A 17,854-nucleotide genomic window follows, 5' to 3' on the forward strand; every position below is an offset into this window, starting at 1 on the left:
TTTTAAGTTGGCAAAAATTCAACTAGTCAACTAGCTCCACTGGTGGGAAAACGCATGGGACTCATGAGTTGTAGCGCTATCCTATTGCGTGCAGAGGGAATTTGAAAGACAACCGTTTATCCCGCCCCTCGGATTGAGCACTGCCAATGGTGAGTTCCCAGACCCTACATCTTGATGTGGGTCTGGCTCGTCAGGCTAATTTTTTAACCCATTTTAGAAATATGTTAAATTTGTTGAAATTTCGGAGTGGCAGGGGCATCTGTGCTAATTTCATCAGACTCAGTCATGCTGGCTCCAGCTTTTCTGGGTACTATGCATCCTGATAAAGTTCCCTTGACCTTTTGGAATTGAAATAGCCCCACATCATCACATACCTTTCACCATACCTATGGTTTGATGCTCATTGAGCTCAATGATATGGCTGGAGGCTAGCGTTATTTATCATCATCTAGGGGTGTGGTAACTGGTACCTCTGGGTTGCTTTGCATTGAGGTGATACTTCACACTTGACTTCAAACTCCTATGGCAGCCTACGGAAATTCCTTGCTGCAGAAATCGCAGAGAAGGATGCTCCTGTCAACAGTTCCATCTGGGCATTTTTTTTTTAAACATAGGCTGAATGTTCCATTCACTGGACCAAGCGACGCTTTTTCGTTTGCCTCCTTCAGTCAAGTGCGCTGGGTCAGAGGTCACCACAAAATGTGATTAATCAGCGTTAATGTTTACATGTTTTGTACCCTTCTCTGCAAGTGTCAGTTAATGCTCACAGAACAGGATGGTTAAATTCCTAATCTTTAACTTGTAATGCTTATGGCATTGTCCTTTTTATAGGTACCTGAAGAGAGTTGTTTCACATCAGACCTTGCTGCAAGACCCAGATGTCAGGGAGTTTTTAGAAAAAGATGAGGTTCGTACATCTGGAATTTTGAACATGATCTGCAAAAAGTAGGGGCTGCCATTCAGGCTTTTCAGTGTTCTGTGTGTTTCTGTCAGTGACTTGCCTTCTACGTCATTCCTCAGCACCATCCGGCCTCTACTAGGAATGGGTCATGATCTTTGAATAACTGAATAGTTGATTTACTCAATATCGATTTGTTGATGTGATAATTGTCTCAAAAAAAATAAAATAATAATAATTTCCCCATGTCTTACGTAATGCATTAATGTAACTAGAAGATGCCATTAAATCTCACTGTACAAGTATAGCCTTCTTATAATTGTGCTGATACTTTCCACATTTTGTGGTAACCAAGAATGTTTTGTAGAATATCATAAAACATGCTTGGTGAGTTGAGGTGAGACTTGGGCAATTATGTTGTTGTGTTTAGGTGTTGTTGGCTGTGTTGGTTGTGCTGTGAAGTAGTGCCTTTATGAATCTCTGGTACAACATGCGGCATAGGGAGGTGTTGCAGCTGTCACCATTTAGTCATGTGATCTGGTATTCTGCATTCTGTTGTGCTATATTGTTTGTTTGTTAAATGTGGTTTACTGCTGCTATGGGAAGTTCCCAATCAATATCACAACATATTGTTCTGTGCAATGTTATAACTAATCTTAGAATAGTTGGTTTCTTATAAAACATTGTTAAGCATGTGGTGATTGAACAGAATAATAATATTAAGAGGTTGGATACGTGTTTACAGTTACCAAGGGCAGTGAGTACACAAGCATTGAGTGGAGCCGGCTTCTTAAAGATGATCAACAAGGCATCAGATGCAGTTAACAAAATGACAATCAAGATGAATGAGTCAGACAATGTAAGTAATGATATTATTGTAAAATTACAAGTGCAAGATTAGCATGCAATTCTAAAGTGTATTTTGACATTGCTTGCTCTGCTTTTTTCTGTTTTGGTACACTGGCTCTTATAGTGGTTTGAGGAAAAGTTTCAGGAGGTGGAGAATGAGGAGCAGCAACTAAGAAAGCTTCATACAGTGGTGGATGCTCTTGTCAATCACAGAAAAGGTGAGTGCTTTCTCTCGGATATTATTGTGTTGCTTTCTTTCAGATATTATTGTGTTGCTTTCTCTCAGATATTATGGTGTTGCATAGCTGGTTGGAAAGGCATTTTGTCAAGCAAAGTGGTCATCATCAGGGTTTTTTGCTTGCCTATGTCACTTGCCTAATTTTTTTTTCTGTTTAGAATTGTGTGTGAACACGGCTGTGTTTGCAAAGAGTATGGCAATGCTGGGAACCTCTGAAGACAACACTGCATTATCCAGAGCTCTGTCCCAGCTAGCAGAAGTGGAAGACAAAATGGAGCACCTGCATCAGGAGCAGGCCTGCAGTGACTTCTTTCTCTTCGCAGAACTGCTAGCCGACTACATACGACTGCTAGGAGCCGTGCGGGTCAGAGTTACACACACATAGCCCATACACAGTGATTGTGTACATTTGTTACATTTTAGTTATAGTGTCTGCCAGAGATGTATTCATACCCGTCTCCTTTTAGAACATCTGAGTAGTACTGCCTGGCCTTTAGATGCCTTTACAAAAGTGAATAACTTACTGTATTTGTACAAGGCCTAGAAGAGCACACAAGTGGAAAGTATTGTTAGTTGTCACTACCTTGTCTCGCATCTTCAATTTAATGGTGCCGTTGGTTGGAGGGGGAAGAGGGTAGACTTTGAAAACTTGAAAATAAAATGAGTACAACTTTCAGGTCCCTCCACAAAGGCTGGGCAATTACCTGAAAATGGATCGAAACTGGCATTTGGAAAGTCTGGACTTAATCTTGCTCATGTTAATTAACCTATTTATACTTTCCCCAATGCCTGCAGGTTTTCCCTTGTTGTGTTCAGTCTCTTGCCTCTTGCTAACTTTAGCATGACTTCACTCACAGGGAAGTTGGTGGACTGGATGTCATGAACGCAAACACAGAGCCAACAAATCTCAACCAGAGCAGTCTAAAAAATGTATAGTATTGTCAGAGTGGGCAGTGTACATTTTTTTCCAAATAACTAATTGTTCATAATCTCATTTGAGGTAAAAGATTGACATTGATTTGAAGTCGCTCAGTCCAACACTTCCCCTCCTGCACCTTTTAAAAATGTGGCACGATTGCACTTCCAAACAGACATTTTATTTTAATAGTGTTGGAAGTTAGAGGAGAAAAAACATTGTATATCATACCAAGATTCCTGCATCTCATCATCTTGTAAAGGCAGTGAAGGATAAGGGTGTGAAAGTGGCATTTCTGAAGGTGGCAATTCTAGAAACATTTTGATGGGGTGGCCAAGCTGGAGCACAGACTCAGAGAGGGCTGGCACATAAACATAATGTGAAAAGTAAAATACATATTAAAGTCTTAGAATTAATACTAAATTAAGTGATATTAATAATCAAGCTGTTATTTTATGTAGAATAATTGAAAATAAGCAATTTAACATGATGTAGTAGCAAACTTAAGTTTTTTTAGAACATCTCAAGCACATACAGTAACTTGGTACTGTAGATGCAGTGCAACAAGAAAGTATTTTCAAGTAAAGCAGTAGCCAATTAGAATGAAGTTTTCCACCATATGTAGGCTAGATGTGCATGGATACATTACAATGGAAGAAACTGGTTCTTGAGCCCAGACTGGACATAGCATCGCAATACATACAGTACCCATAAATATAGCCTTAATAATTTGGCCATCATCAAATCAATGTGAAACACTTGGTGTGGCTAAGAAAACAAATCTACTTTTTTATGCTGACATTACCAACTACCACATCTCCGGTGGGGTGGCCAACTGAATTCTGGGGGTAGCCTGTGCCTCCCATCTTACTCTGCCCCTGGTAGGAGAACATTTTCTAAAATGGAAAAATAAAAACTATTAGTTGGCTTAATGCAGAATTCTGAAAGACTTTATATTTGGCAGTGGTAGTTTTGCATTTTGAAAATTATCTTGTGAAGAGGCTACTTGTTAGGTCTTGTAACTTATGGTATTATCCTCAAGACATTAATTTAATTAATATAAAATTATTATTGGGTTGTGGTTGTTTTTTTTTCTCTCAGAATTCATTTGACCACCGAATGAAAACTTGGCAGAAGTGGCAGGATGCACAGAACACTCTACAAAAGAAGCGGGAAGTTGAGGCAAAACTTTTGTGGGCTAACAAGCCTGACAAATTACAACAAGCGAAAGAGGAGATTACAGAGGTAATTATTTAGCGTTTAGCAAGTTATGAACCAACTTCAGTGTCCGAAATGACTGAAACTTTTGAAACTTCAAAATGTTTTTCTTGTGGTCATTTTCATAAAATCACAAAACCCTGTAAGATTTTGGTTGTGCCGCCCTGTAGATATTGTTGGTAGGTATTAATTTGTGATGGACTATACTGGCGACTTTACAAGACTGGTATTGTTTTGAAATTAATGTTATTCCTCTTAATAATGGAGTTTCCAATAATCATAGAATTAGTATAGAATCAACAGCATGGAAGCATATTAAACACAGGTGAGTTTAAAAAAATAATAATAATATTGTGAAAAAGTTCATTTTTGTCCCTCTAATTTATCTCAAAAAGTGAATCTCATATATTCTAGATTCATTAGATAGAAAGTGAAATATGTCAAGCCATTTTGTGTTTTCATCTTGATGATTATGGCTTACAGATCATGAAAACCAAAAATCAGTATCTCAAAATGTTAGAATAAAGAGGTTATAATACAGGAATGTCGACTTTTGAATAGAAATTAACTTATCTGACTAATTTGACTAAAGTAGTTCATTTATACACTCAATACTTGGTCGGGCTGCTTTTGCACAAATTACTGCATCAATGTGGTGTGGTATGGAGGCAATCAGCCTGTGACACTGCTGAGGTGTTATGGAAACCTAGGTTACTTTGATAGTGGCCTTAAGCAGGGGCGCCGCTAGGGTTGTATTCTATAGTTAACACCATACGTGCCCCCCCTCTCCTTATTGAGCCTAAGAAAAACCTTTACATAAACTGGAACAGAAAGCCCTTCTTAATCACGTCAACCTACCCATGTCATCCCTTATCACAGTGTTTCCCAAACTTTTTTTCTGGGGACCCACTTTTTAAAAATGACAGACCATCGCAACCCATTTCACTTCAAATCTACCCTGCAACCACCAATATTGTTTAAGGCCACAGGTTCTCCAACTTTTCTATGCCTTCCCCAACCATACATTGCTATAGGATCTAGATAGATAGATCCTGCTTTGAACACAGTTGTGTTGCATTTTGAGCACTATCAGCGTGAAAAATTGGAAATGACTACTGAAAAGATACGCGGTCGTCATTCGTCAGCATAGTAAGCTGTTCCTGTATTTCTAAAAAAAAATGTTGTAGGCTACGTTGCGTTGCAGACAAATGGGTCCATAACACTGTGGACGTCAATTCCGATGTAAACAGCAAATAACTCAAGTCGTTATATTGCATTGTTGTATTGTATTATATTGTATAGTCGTTATATCAGAACGAGGCTTTTGCGCAATAGCCAGAAGAATGCGCCTTTACTTTGCGAGGTAGAAAACGAGAGGAATAGTGTTTAAAATGTCCATTTAAATTGTAGCCTAATGCACTGTGCATTTTAAATCAGAAATAAGAATGTGAGGAGGTTGCTATTAACTTTAAAGATTGCATCTACAATCGAAACTATCTACATGCAAATTGAATGGCCTTATGTCCGGTCTATGGATGTCTGATTTAGTTGACAGCACGGTCACTAGATTTTAATCGATAAAGTTGAGGAGCTGGTATCTGTTAATGTGCGTGCAAATAGGCGGATTCATGTCCCTTGTAGTTTGCAACTGCGAGGTACGTGGCAGGCGCCCCACAGAACGGTTTCATTTTGAGAGGTAGATATCCATGCTCTGGCACCCCCTCTGCGATGCGTTCGTCCCCTAGTTTCATGCGCCAGTTTCATGAGCTTTTATGACAAAACTGTGACTGTGGTAGTTAACAAACTACATCCTAATAGAAAACTGTTAGCTTTCCTGGTATCAAATGACAAATGGTATCAGTTGGGCCTATAACACAACATTAATTGTGCTGGCGACCAAAATAAAATCCTCGACCCAGACTTTGGGAAACACTGCCTTATTAAATAGCTACCACATGAAGCGTCTAACTTTTACAACACTGGTAGGCTGCGTGTAGGGGTGTTTCAAGCTTTTTAAAAGTTCTGGGATGAGGGAGATTTCTCCCCCGGGAAATTTTTTTAAATTCTGGTTGCTAAACACACTATTTTAACGCAGTTTGGGAAGGACAGAAATACCTTTTACAGAGCAGCGGTTCTGGCTCAAATTAGGTGAACATACCTTATGCGCATTATAACTACTTCACTGCCCAACCTGCGAAAAAGGAAAAGAAAAGAAAAAATAAAACCAATGAGTTTATGCCACGATTTGCAATAGAGAGAAACAGTTATGGTAACCTACTAACAATAAGGATTTGCTCATAACACTCTAAATACATTGCAGTGCTGTTTTGGTATCCAAAACTTTTAGATGATAGGCCTACGCACAGTCAACGACTTTTAACACCCGCACCAACCCGACTTGTCATGACGTTCCTTAGCCCCAAAAAGGTTGAGAACCTCTGCTCTACGCATTAACTGAATCTCTGTTCCAAACAGTGCTTTATTTTTTTTTAAATAAGCCTACAGAGGAAAGCAAACAATTCAACATTTTAAACATGTGTAGACCGTGACTGTAGAGGACAATCTCTCACTGCTGTCAGTGTCAGCATTACTGCTAAGAACAGTAGGCCTACGTCTTTTAACATTACGGTTAAACACCTGAAAAATATTAAGCTGCTGCTGTTGTTTTCTTTTCATGACTGATTGATTTAGGCTATTATCCTATGAATGAATGGAATGTTGTGTTTTTAGCCAGAATTGACCCATCCAAACCCACGGCCGAAAACCGCCACAGGCCAATCTTTATCATGTCATGACAATGCTACGTTTTCATATTTTATAGTCTATGGTTTCCATGCACTCCATATTCCGGTTTTATTCGGAATAATGCCATTAAATATTCAGATTGCACATGAGTCAATAAATATAGGCTAGTTGTCACACAAGTTTTTTTTTGTTGTTGTAGGCTAATATTGAATGATTTCACAAATAAAGGTGTGAAAAAATTGTACGCACAGTGCGTACAGAATTACGCCTGCTGACGCCACTGGCCTTAAGGTCAGCCGTATTTTTGGGTCCGGTGTCTCTCACTTTCCTCTTGACAATAAACCATAGATTATCTATGGGGTTCAGGTCAGACAAGTGTCATTCTTCCGGCTATTGCGCAAAATCCTCTTGTTCTGATATAACGACTATACAATATAATACAATACAACAATGCAATATAACGACTTGAGTTATTTGCTGTTTACATCGGAATTGACGTCCGTCAAGCACAGTAATACCATGGTAAGCAAACCAGTTTTGGCACTGTGGACAAGTCCTGCTGAAAAGGGAAATCAGCATCTCCATAAAGCTTGTCAGCAGATGGAAGCATGAAGTGCTCTAAAATCTCCTGGTAGAAGACTGCATTGACTCTGGACTTGATAAAACACAGTGGACCAACACCAGCAGATTATATGGTACCCCAAATCATCACTGACTATGGAAACATCAAACAAGACTTCAATCAACATGGATTCTTTGCCTCTCCACTCTTCTTCCAGACTCTTGGGACCTTGATTGGACCCTGATATCCAAATGAAATGCAAATTTTGTTTTTATGTGAAGAGGAGTTTGGACCACTGAGCAACGGTCCAGTTCTGTCTTTTCTTAGCCCAGGGAAGACGCTCTAACCTGGTCTCTGATTCAGGAGTGGCTTGACACTAGGAATGGGACACTTGTATCCCATTTCCTGGACATAACTGTGCATGGTGGCTCTTGATGCAGACTCCAGCCTCAGTCCACTCCTTGTGAAGTTCCCCCAAGTTCTTTAATCAACTTTGCTTGACAATTCTCTCAAGGCTGCTGCTATCCTTGTTGCTTGCACACCTTTTCCTACCACATTTTCCCTTCCAGTCAGCTTTCCATGAACACCCTGCCCTTTCAGCAATGGCATTCTGTAGCTTACCCTCCTTGGAGGGTGTCAATGAGAGTCTTCTGGACAACTATCAAGTCATCAGCCTTTCCCATGATTGTAGTTGTGTTTACTGAAGCAGACTAAGAGATTAAAGGCTCAGGAAACCAGCATTTCTGTATTATAACATTTTTATTCTAATATTTTGAGAAACTGATTTTTGGTTTTCATGAGCTGTAAGCCGTAATCAACAATGTTACAACCAAAAAATGGCTTGAAATAGTCTATATATATATAGATATTTATATAATATATCTAATGAATCTAGAATATATTAAATAAATTAGGGGGGAAATTTGACCGCTTATCAAAAGCTGTACAAGCTCATGGTTATTTATTTATGCTGTTTACAGTGGGAGGCTAAAGTCACCCAATATGAAGGAGACTTTGAGAGGATCTGCACGACAGTTCGCCAAGAGGTTCTCAGGTTTGAGGTAAGACAATTTCCTGCAGATGTGTAGAAATTATATAATAATCAATGCACAAATGCGTCTTCATCATGCTTGTACTAAATTGCAGAAAGAAAAGGCAAGGGATTTCAAAATCCACATTATAAAGTATCTAGAGTCTCTCCTACTCTCTCAACAAAGGGTGAGTCTCTTTAAGTGTCATGATCATAATGTATAACTATGAATAAAAGTGTATAAAAACTTATAACTATATCAAAGTGTCCTTACATAATGTATAACTTGTATTTGAATCAGTATTAACCAACTATTTCTTGTGCATCTAGATCATCAAGTACTGGGAGGCATTCCTACCTGAGGCAAAGGCAATTGTATGAGTGAAAGCACTACCAAGAAGAGACGCTTTGAGCACACTTGACTAAACAACTTGAAAATAACAGAAACCTCTTTTGAATCCTGTAATTTTCTTCGGTAGTTCTATGGTGTTGCTCATGTCTACTTTCATTTTCCAGGTTACTCAGTTTCTATGCCTTAGAGGGAATTAATACATAAAAACGAAACAAAAAGCTGTTTTTGGTTGCACATTGTGTGTAAATCCAAGAGCTGGAAAGAGCAAGATACAAAAAAATGTGTTCAAACATGTGGTCAAGCAGAAGATTGTATTGCAGCAAATAACCTGTACAACCTGAAAACAGCTCCTGTATTGTGGTGAAGATCTGTTCGCTGTGTACAAGTTTATAAAATATTTAACGTTTTTACACTTTATTTGTGATCAGCTGAAAAGCATTTGTAATATTCTAGAGACATTGGATAAATGGTAAGTGGCTGTTGTTTTCCCCCCACAATATTTTTTGCTATAAGGCTTGCTTCTTTACCAGACAAAGAACACTGGGCTGGGGGAGCAAATCACATACAGTACTTAAATATTTTGATTCCACATTTGATTCAGCAAAAGGCTGTTACAGTGTTGAGAATGATTTCCATGCAGTAAACTAAATGGTAGTGACATTGTGTTTTCAAACTCTGCTATATTTTAGACTGCAAATCCGTGCTCTAACCAGCTACTGGTGTCTAATTTCTGCAGACTGGGTGTTCACCAGTTCAGTTACATTCCTTGTGTACTTTCTTATAAGAACAGGAGTATTATTCATAATAAAATTATACATTTTACTTGTGTTTATAAGTCATACTGATGCATTATTAAAGGGTTGTGTTGCTAATGCCCATCAGAATGAAAATTTTCCCTTAATGACAAACTAATTAATTAGAATCACCTTCAATTGTATATCCTGAGGGATAAGGAATGTGTTGTAATGCATGTCAAATGTTAGTAAAATCATTGTATTTATTTGCATATTTAATTTTTACATTCCCTTTCCTTTGCCATTTTAAAGCATTCAATATATACAATCAGAGAAAAACAAACAAATTGTAACATAGAAAAATGAACAAAGTTCATAAAATTTTACAAATACTTAAATCCTCAGAGTGAAGAGAGAGAGAAATAATTTTACTTAAAGGTGCTCTAAGCGATGCCAAGGGTGTTTTAGGTTAAAACATTTTATGTGAATTACTGCAATTACCTAACCAACTGCTAGCTGTCTGTCCTGAATACACTGTAAAGTAGCGAGCTAGCTCTCTTGTTTTGTTTGAAAGTCAACAGAAGTGACGTTATCTAGCATCGCTTAGAACACCTTTAACTACAGTAGATTCCCATGAAGATGTCAAAGATTGGAATTCAAAATATATTATGGAAACACTCAATTCACATTGTAAGTGTTGAAATGACAACCTTTTTGGCCTGACTCTCACAAAATGGCAAATCACTGTTGATAACTGAGGGAAAACTAACTGTACCTATCCAATACCTTGCAATCTGTGAAAACAGAAAGTTGGTCAACTGCTGTGCAGTAATAAGGACTGAAAGTCTTAAAGTATAGAGAATATTAAGAACTTAGTCATTGATCAACTGAACAGAAGGTAGCATCACATTTGACAATGCATCTTAGGATGCAAAAAAAAGGTAAGTCATGAAGCACTACTAGCTGTTCCCTTTTAGTGTGCTCCGTAGACATAGCCACTTTTAAAAGTGTCACAATGATTGAATGTAAACAGAATTCACAAAATAACGGACACTTTGTTGCCACAAAGTATTGAAACGGTTTACCCTTTGTAGAAGGGATGGTCAAGACTTTGTTCCAAGCAACACAACATTCAGTGGGCATCCACTGTGGTCACTGCACTGTGAAAAAGGCAACCAGAAACACTTCTTATCCCAACAGTTTCACACACACACACACACACAGATGCCATAGCACCTAATGGTTCTCTAGATTCCTTCAGTAGATTTCAGCGATTTTCTCAGTAATTCAGGGCTATGTGGCAAACATAACACAACCAACTTGGTAGGTATGCAAGGCTATTGTAGCCATGTCAAGTTTTTTTGCCAAAAGACAAACAAACAAACAAAAAAAAAAGGTAAAAACAATCATATTTCGTTTCTTCATCCCTGTTTCATCCAAACTGAAAGGTTATGGGTGTGGGCTTTATGCTAGTTCACAGATCATCCTCGCCATCCCACGTGTCTTCTTTCCGGTGGTATGACCGTCAGGAGTTCTCATCCCCATCATTGATGACGTGACTGTAGCCAGTTGAGGTCTCCCTTTGCCGGCAGAGCACAACGAAGAGGAGCAGGACGAGGAAAAAGAGGAGGCATGCACACACTGCCAACCCAATCACAACTTCTGAGGGAGGGAAGGCAAATACAGTGTTCAGTAACATCAGGAAGTCACAATGAAACGATCAACATTCCTGAAGAAATGACACATGGCCTAATAGTGATTAACAGACATTTTCACCAAGTACATAGAGGTGGTACATCCAATCATTTACTTATGGTAGTCAATCAGTTTTAGGGACAATTGTACACAAAAACTAATCAGCTACTTGCAGAGGTGGAAAAAGTACGAAAATATTGTACTCAAGTAAAAGTACCAATACCTTGATTAAAATATTACTCAAGTACAAGTTAAAATACCGATCTGAAAATTTACTCAAGTAAAAGTAAAAAGTAGTTCATTTAAAATGTACTTTAAGTAAAAGTTACTTAGTTACTTTTTTTTTTTTTGGGGGGGGGGGGGGGGGGGGGTACCAGAACAACCAGTTTTACCAAAGACTTTCTAATGAGGAGATACAGCACTCAAATAATCCTCCATAGTAATGCATGGGGTTAGTTTGTAACAGTTGTCTACACATATCACAACCCTTCCGCGGCAAAACGTCAACATGTGAATACATTGAACCAATGATGTGGTGTGTTGTAAAATACATTGAGCCAATCATGTGGTGTGCTGTGAAGACATCGTGCCAATCATCTGTTGTGATCTCGCTGCTGGAGCAAGATTGGTGTCGTGAAGCCTTACGCACACGCATTTCTGCCGAAATAGATGCACGATAAGTGCCCAAAAAGTGTTGCAATATGGCCGCCAAGTGGAGGTACTTGCCTGAAAAGGACGTTGAGAAATGGAGATCTATGTGAAAAAGGACAACTCCGGTGATTTAAGTTTGAGCAGTAGTTGATTTTCAAAGTTAGTTGCACTCATCCTTGGGTCACTTTGCAGTGAACAGTAATCCAGCACAACTGAAAAGCCCCTCACAGGCAGCTGAGGCAGGCAGGCCAATATTGAGTTGCAGAGTTTTTTTTATACTTGGAAACGAGCAGAAGGTTCAGCAGATTAAAGGGCGTCCTACTGGGGGGGAAAGTGGGAAGTATAGGGCCCCAATGGAGGAGAGGGCCCGTGAAAAGTGGAATACAGGGGGCACAACATTTTCACCAGGCATTAGTAATAACTCAGGTAATCCACACATAAAAAAATCCAAACAACTCCATAAGTAGAGTCATGTAATGAAGTGGAATAACACAGGGGAAAAGTATTAAACACGCTAAGAAAAAGCACTAAGGCAAGGAAAGGGAAGGAACGAGCTGGAATCTGTATAGAGAGTAGTTATCCTTTCTATCTGTGCAAATTAATATAAGCTTGGTTAGTAGCCTACATATTGATGGGCTATAATTATAATATTGATGGGTTTTTCATTACCAAGGTGTCACACAAGAAACATTTCATGATGGATAAAAGCAAAAAGCTCTCCCAAGACCTTTGCAACCTTATTGTTGCAAAACATATCAATGAAACTGGTTACAGATGCATTTCAAAACATCAGAATCTTCCAGTAAGCAGCATGGGAGCCATTATCTGCAAGTGGAAGAAACATCACTGCATCATCAACCGGCCATGCACAGGATCTCCTCGTAATATTTCTGACCAGGGAGTCAGAAGGATAGCCAATTCCAAGAGCCAAGGACCACTCGGAGAAAGCTCCAGAAAGACTTGAAGGCAGCCAATTCAATTAAATAGTTCTGGAAGTAACTAAAGATCAGGATTCACAAGAGGGACCCCTGGAATCTGTTTAGAACAATGGGCCAAAATCAGACCTGATACTGCGACCAATAAGTTTTGTCATACAGGAAATGTCTTTACAAACAAAGGCTTTTCCACAAAGTATTGAAGAAATTTCAGTAGGTGCGTAAAATACTTTTCCCCTGTGTCATTCCACTTTAATATACAAAACTCTTATGTTTGGATTTTTTATATGTGTGTTAATATAATGTGTGGTGAAAATTTCGAATAGACTCACTGGAAGTTTAGGCTAATTACTGAAAAAAAAAAAAAAAAAAAAAAAAAAAAGCGTTTAATACTTATTTCCACCATATATTTATTTTAACTTCCAAATTAAATGTCAAAATGAATGTCGAAATTTAAAGTTTGACTGACTGGATTTTGTATACAAGACATAGTGAAAACTGTGTAAGGTCACTCTCACTCTCCCTTGCTAAAGAGCTAAATTGTTTAGTCCGCCTGCACGATTCATAAGGTAGTCTATCTTTTGTTTATTTAGTTGAGCATCGCTAGTAGTGGATCACTAATTGTTTTGCTGCTGGTGCAATGTCTTTCCCCAACAAAGCCAAGTCAGGTTACTAAAAACAAAGGCCAAAACAGGAAAAAGAGAGACATCAAAATGAGGGGAAACAACTGCTAATAGCCTGGGAATACCCATACAAACCTTTGGCAAATTTGGGATTTGCTCTGCAGGTCTGTCTGGCCAAGAGGCCATTGAAGAATTAAATACACATGCAGGCACGCAAATGCAGTTGCTAATCCAGCATGGATGTATATTTCTTTGGAATTAAGTGAACTGCATTTAAAAACATTCGTTTACAATATTGCGGAACTTCTAAAAGGATTTGGCAAGAGCTTAATGTACCCATTTAAGTTTAATTTCACTGCTAGTTACGCCCCTGCTTGAAGTCGTAAGTCAATGACTAGACCAGACCCACTCTCAATTCCAAATGAGAAGGTCTCTGTGCTAAACAGGCTAACTGCAGATTACTTCAAATGCAGGACACTTACTGGATATGCACTCTCTTATCTGAGCATGTTTCAGCTCTATTTTTCTACAGATGTTGCTTTGGACACTTCAGACTATGAAGAAGAGTTCCTCTGATAACCTTTCAAAGTAGACCCTCTGTGCAACAATCACTGCACAGTGGTGTGGTGCACCACCACAATTGTCCTGGAAGTCCTTTGAGTCTGAGTAATGGTATGGTGTTTGAGATCTGTTTGACGTCAGCTGTTGCTAAGATTGAGGTCGATGCCTTTTTCCATGTATGGATAATCCTGTATGATTAGCAATCTGTCAGCTTTTTTTCATATAGAAATGGTCTTTGCCGCAATGAATCATGAATTATCTAACTTCTGAAGTCATTTAAGTGTCATTTAAGGAAGCACCACAAGATGGAGCCATATTAGCATGCCTGTTTGAAAATGAGCAGTGTAGTTTTCAGTTTCATCATAGGCAAATACTTTCAGCGACATATAAAAAGTTGGCATGTTGAATAAAGATAAGGAAATATTCAATCTCTCTTGAAAAGACAAGAATGTAAACATAATATAATTGCTTGACATATATACTACCAGTCAAAAGCTTGGAAACACTTTTCAAGATTGAAAACATTTCCATTCCAATCCATTATAGACAGAATACCAGCTGAGATCAGTTACATTGTTTTTTTAATCAGGGCAGCATGTGTTCACATAATTGTAGAAGGGTTCTAGACTGTTGTAGAAAGAAATAGCTGATCATTAATGCAATATATACATTGCCCATCATCAGCAACCACTCATCCAATGTTCCAAAGGCACATTCTGTTAACTAATCTGATATCATTTTAAAAAACTAACTGAGAAAACATCCCGTATCACAGATATTCTTAGTAATACTTGAAGTAAAGATGTGAAAATACTAACCTGTGTCTTTTACTGTAGTTACCACTTGACAGTCCTTCTCCCAGTCAGGTGTTATGACATCCTTAGTGAGACGAATGAAGTCTTGCAGAAGACAATACTGTTCACAGCTGGGCAGGGCCAGGGGATAGGGTGATTTACTGCTGTCATTGCGGTAGAACATGGCCACAGTGAAGGACCTAGATAACAAGGCAAGTCCAGATATTTTCACTGACATGACCATAACATGATTTTTTTTTTCTTCTTCTTTTTGACACTCTTACTTTATTACATAGCAATAAACAAGCTGTGGAGCTATTTCACCAGAATATCCTTCCTGTTGTATTTTATTATTAGAGAGAAACGATCACACCAGTACTTTATTAACCAACAGTATTTCATTACTAAGAGGAACGGTGTGTTGTCTTTTCAATGAGGTCACAATGATTGTTAAAAAATCATTGTGCTATTCCTCGGTGTACATCTAGAGCATGGGTCCGCAACAGGCGCCAGTAATATTCTTTTAGCCTATTCACCGATCAGTCCACCGTGCTTAAACAAATATGGAAAGAACCCCAGAACGCAATAGGATCTAGCCTAGCTAGCCTACTCTGTGTGTAGCCCTCTACCAGCGCTTCAATGCTGCGCTTTTATACTACTGTCTGGAGCGGATAGGCCACCTTGAAGGTGCCGCTCCGTCTGGGGTAGGCTAGTGCCGTCTGATATTCTTTTAAAAAAGCGACACCGTTGCATATCCAACACCAACAGCATATCAGGCATAATATAGGCCTTTTTTGACGTTTTGACCAAGACAATTTCTCCCAGTTAACTCCTGTAGTTACCAATATTGAAAAGGAGAATAAAACAAGAGAATAAAACAGAGTTAAATAAGACCATTTAATTACTCAAGTAGACCATCAATGGACCCATCCATGGTTTATTTTTTATCCATTCTCCCTGTAGATGCGTGGAGACCGGAGCTGCGTTTAAATAATATAAGTACTATAGACTGCTCTGGCCTGGATCACTAATTGTTTTGTGATACCTGTGATAATTAGTTTGCCCAATCAAACTATTAGTGAGCCCAATCAAAGAAAAACTATTTAAGAAGGATGTTCCACATTATTTAGCATGCCATAGGTTTCAAACAATATGGGAAAGAAAAAGGATCTCTCTGCTGCTGAAAAGCGTAAAATTGTGCACTACTTTGGCCAAGGTATGAAAACATTGGATATTTCCTGAAAACTTATGCGTGACCATCGTACTGTGAAGAAATTTTGTCGCCGATTCAGAGCACAGGCGGGTTTGTGCAGACAAAGGCATCATAAGGAAGGGTTCTGCCAGACAAATTCATAGGATTACGAGAGCAGCTGCAAAAATGCCATTGCAAAGCAGCAAACAGGTATTTGAAGCTGCTGGTGCCTCTGGAGTCCCGCAAACCTCAAGGTGTAGGATCCTCAAGAAGTTTGCAAGTGTGCATAAACCTACTATTCGGCCACCCCTAAACAATGCTCACAAGCAGAAACGGTTGCAGTGGGCTCAAGAATACATGAAGACTAATTTTCAAAGAGTTTTGTTTACGGATGAGTGCCGTGCAACCCTAGATGGTCCAGATGGATGGAGTAATGGATGGTTGGTGAATGGCCACCATGTCCCAACAAGGCTGAGACGTCAGCAAGGAGGTGGCGGAGTCATGTTTTGGGCCGGAATCATGGGGGGGGGAGAGCTGGTAGGCCCCTTTGGGGTCCCTGACGGTGTGAAAATGACCTTGACAAAGTATATAGAGTTTCTGACTGAGCACTTTCTTCCGTGGTACAAAAAGAAGAACCGTGCCTTCCGTAGCAAAATCATCTTTATGCATGACAATGCACTCTCTCATGCTGCAAAGAACACCTATGGGTATAAAAGGAGAGAAACTCATGGTGTGGCCCCCATCTTCCCCTGACCTCAACCCTATTGAGAACCTTTGGAGCATCATCAAGCAAAAGATATATGAGGGTGGGAGGCAGTTCACAGCCAATCAGCAGCTCTGGTAGGCTATTCTGACATCCTGCAAAGACATTAAAGCAGAAACTCTCCAAGAACTCACAAGTTCAATGGATGCAAGAATTGTGAAGGTGATATCAATGAAGGGGTCCTATGTTAACATGTAACTTGGCCTGTTAAGATGTTTTGATTGAAATAACTTTTGATTTAATTTATATCACCTCCTAATGCTGCAAATGTAACAAATATCCATTTATAGTTCTTTACAACCTATAAAATGTCTTGAAACTCATAATAATTTGGAACAGCGCATTTTGAGTTCATATTGTATTATAGCCATCATTGGGAGGTTTGTTCAATATAATTCGAATTATACTGACTGTCATTTGCATCAACTATTTAGGAAAATCTGAGAAAAATGTAATTTGTATAATAATGTGGAATGCAGTGTATATGGAGGACGTGGAAATGGAGACGTGGAAAAATCCAGAGTTTCATCAGAGGAAAATACTGAAAGTGTGGTTGTTGAACAAAATCAGTAACAAAGAAATATCAGCACAGCAGTAAAAACGCTATAAGTAAGTTGCGTAAGGGATAATGTATAGAACGCCGGTCATTATCGGAAAATAAGTCCCAACAGGGGCGAACAGGACCGACGCGCCAGCGGAAAAATAAACTCCACATGATATGACTCTTTACATTTATTTGTTACCATTTCATCGTGGCTTTTGGTGAGAAACAAATAATTCGCAACACATGCTGAACTTGAATCAAACATTCTTTAGAACACAGTTGATCAACCATCTGCTTTCACTTTTGAATGAAGTTCCAATGCAAGAAGTGACTGTACTAATTGCGGAGTGATATGAAAGACGTGAATTAGAAGCACAAAACCCATTTTCCTTGACTTAGCAATAGTCTGTTATCGAGGAATAGCACACCAACTGAATGGAGCATTCTGCAGCATTATGAAGAGCAGTGTAATAAGATCATATTTAAGGGCTTCATAGTCAAGGGGGTTAATACAGATACAAATACAGATGTTCTTTTTTTCAGAATTTTTTTTT

At 38.8% G+C, this 17,854-nt stretch overlaps 2 protein-coding genes across 5 annotated transcripts in view; one reads left to right on the forward strand and one right to left on the reverse strand.

The window, feature by feature from the left end:
- LOC121682386 (sorting nexin-1-like) overlaps nt 1-9,630 on the forward strand; it is a 20,178-nt gene extending 10,548 nt beyond the window's left edge. For all 4 annotated transcript variants that reach the window (XM_042062525.1, XM_042062522.1, XM_042062524.1 and 1 more), the window contains exons 8-15: nt 832-907; nt 1,644-1,757; nt 1,872-1,965; nt 2,144-2,349; nt 4,003-4,146; nt 8,407-8,487; nt 8,573-8,644; nt 8,787-9,630. In XM_042062525.1, coding sequence (XP_041918459.1) covers nt 832-907; nt 1,644-1,757; nt 1,872-1,965; nt 2,144-2,349; nt 4,003-4,146; nt 8,407-8,487; nt 8,573-8,644; nt 8,787-8,837 — 838 coding nt within the window. In that variant the 3' untranslated portion in view covers nt 8,838-9,630. The remainder of the gene's footprint in view (nt 1-831; nt 908-1,643; nt 1,758-1,871; nt 1,966-2,143; nt 2,350-4,002; nt 4,147-8,406; nt 8,488-8,572; nt 8,645-8,786) is intronic.
- Nucleotides 9,631-9,782: 152 nt separating this feature from the next.
- Nucleotides 9,783-17,854, reverse strand: part of acp2 (acid phosphatase 2, lysosomal) — a 31,897-nt gene continuing 23,825 nt past the window's right edge. Inside the window, exons 10-11 of the mRNA XM_042062528.1 lie at nt 14,826-15,001; nt 9,783-11,204 (exon numbers count right to left, since the gene is read on the reverse strand). Coding sequence (XP_041918462.1) covers nt 11,068-11,204; nt 14,826-15,001 — 313 coding nt within the window. The 3' untranslated portion in view covers nt 9,783-11,067. The remainder of the gene's footprint in view (nt 11,205-14,825; nt 15,002-17,854) is intronic.

This window comes from Alosa sapidissima, chromosome 14 (assembly GCF_018492685.1).
Source record: "Alosa sapidissima isolate fAloSap1 chromosome 14, fAloSap1.pri, whole genome shotgun sequence".
In the NCBI taxonomy this organism is placed as follows: Eukaryota; Metazoa; Chordata; class Actinopteri; order Clupeiformes; family Clupeidae; genus Alosa; species Alosa sapidissima.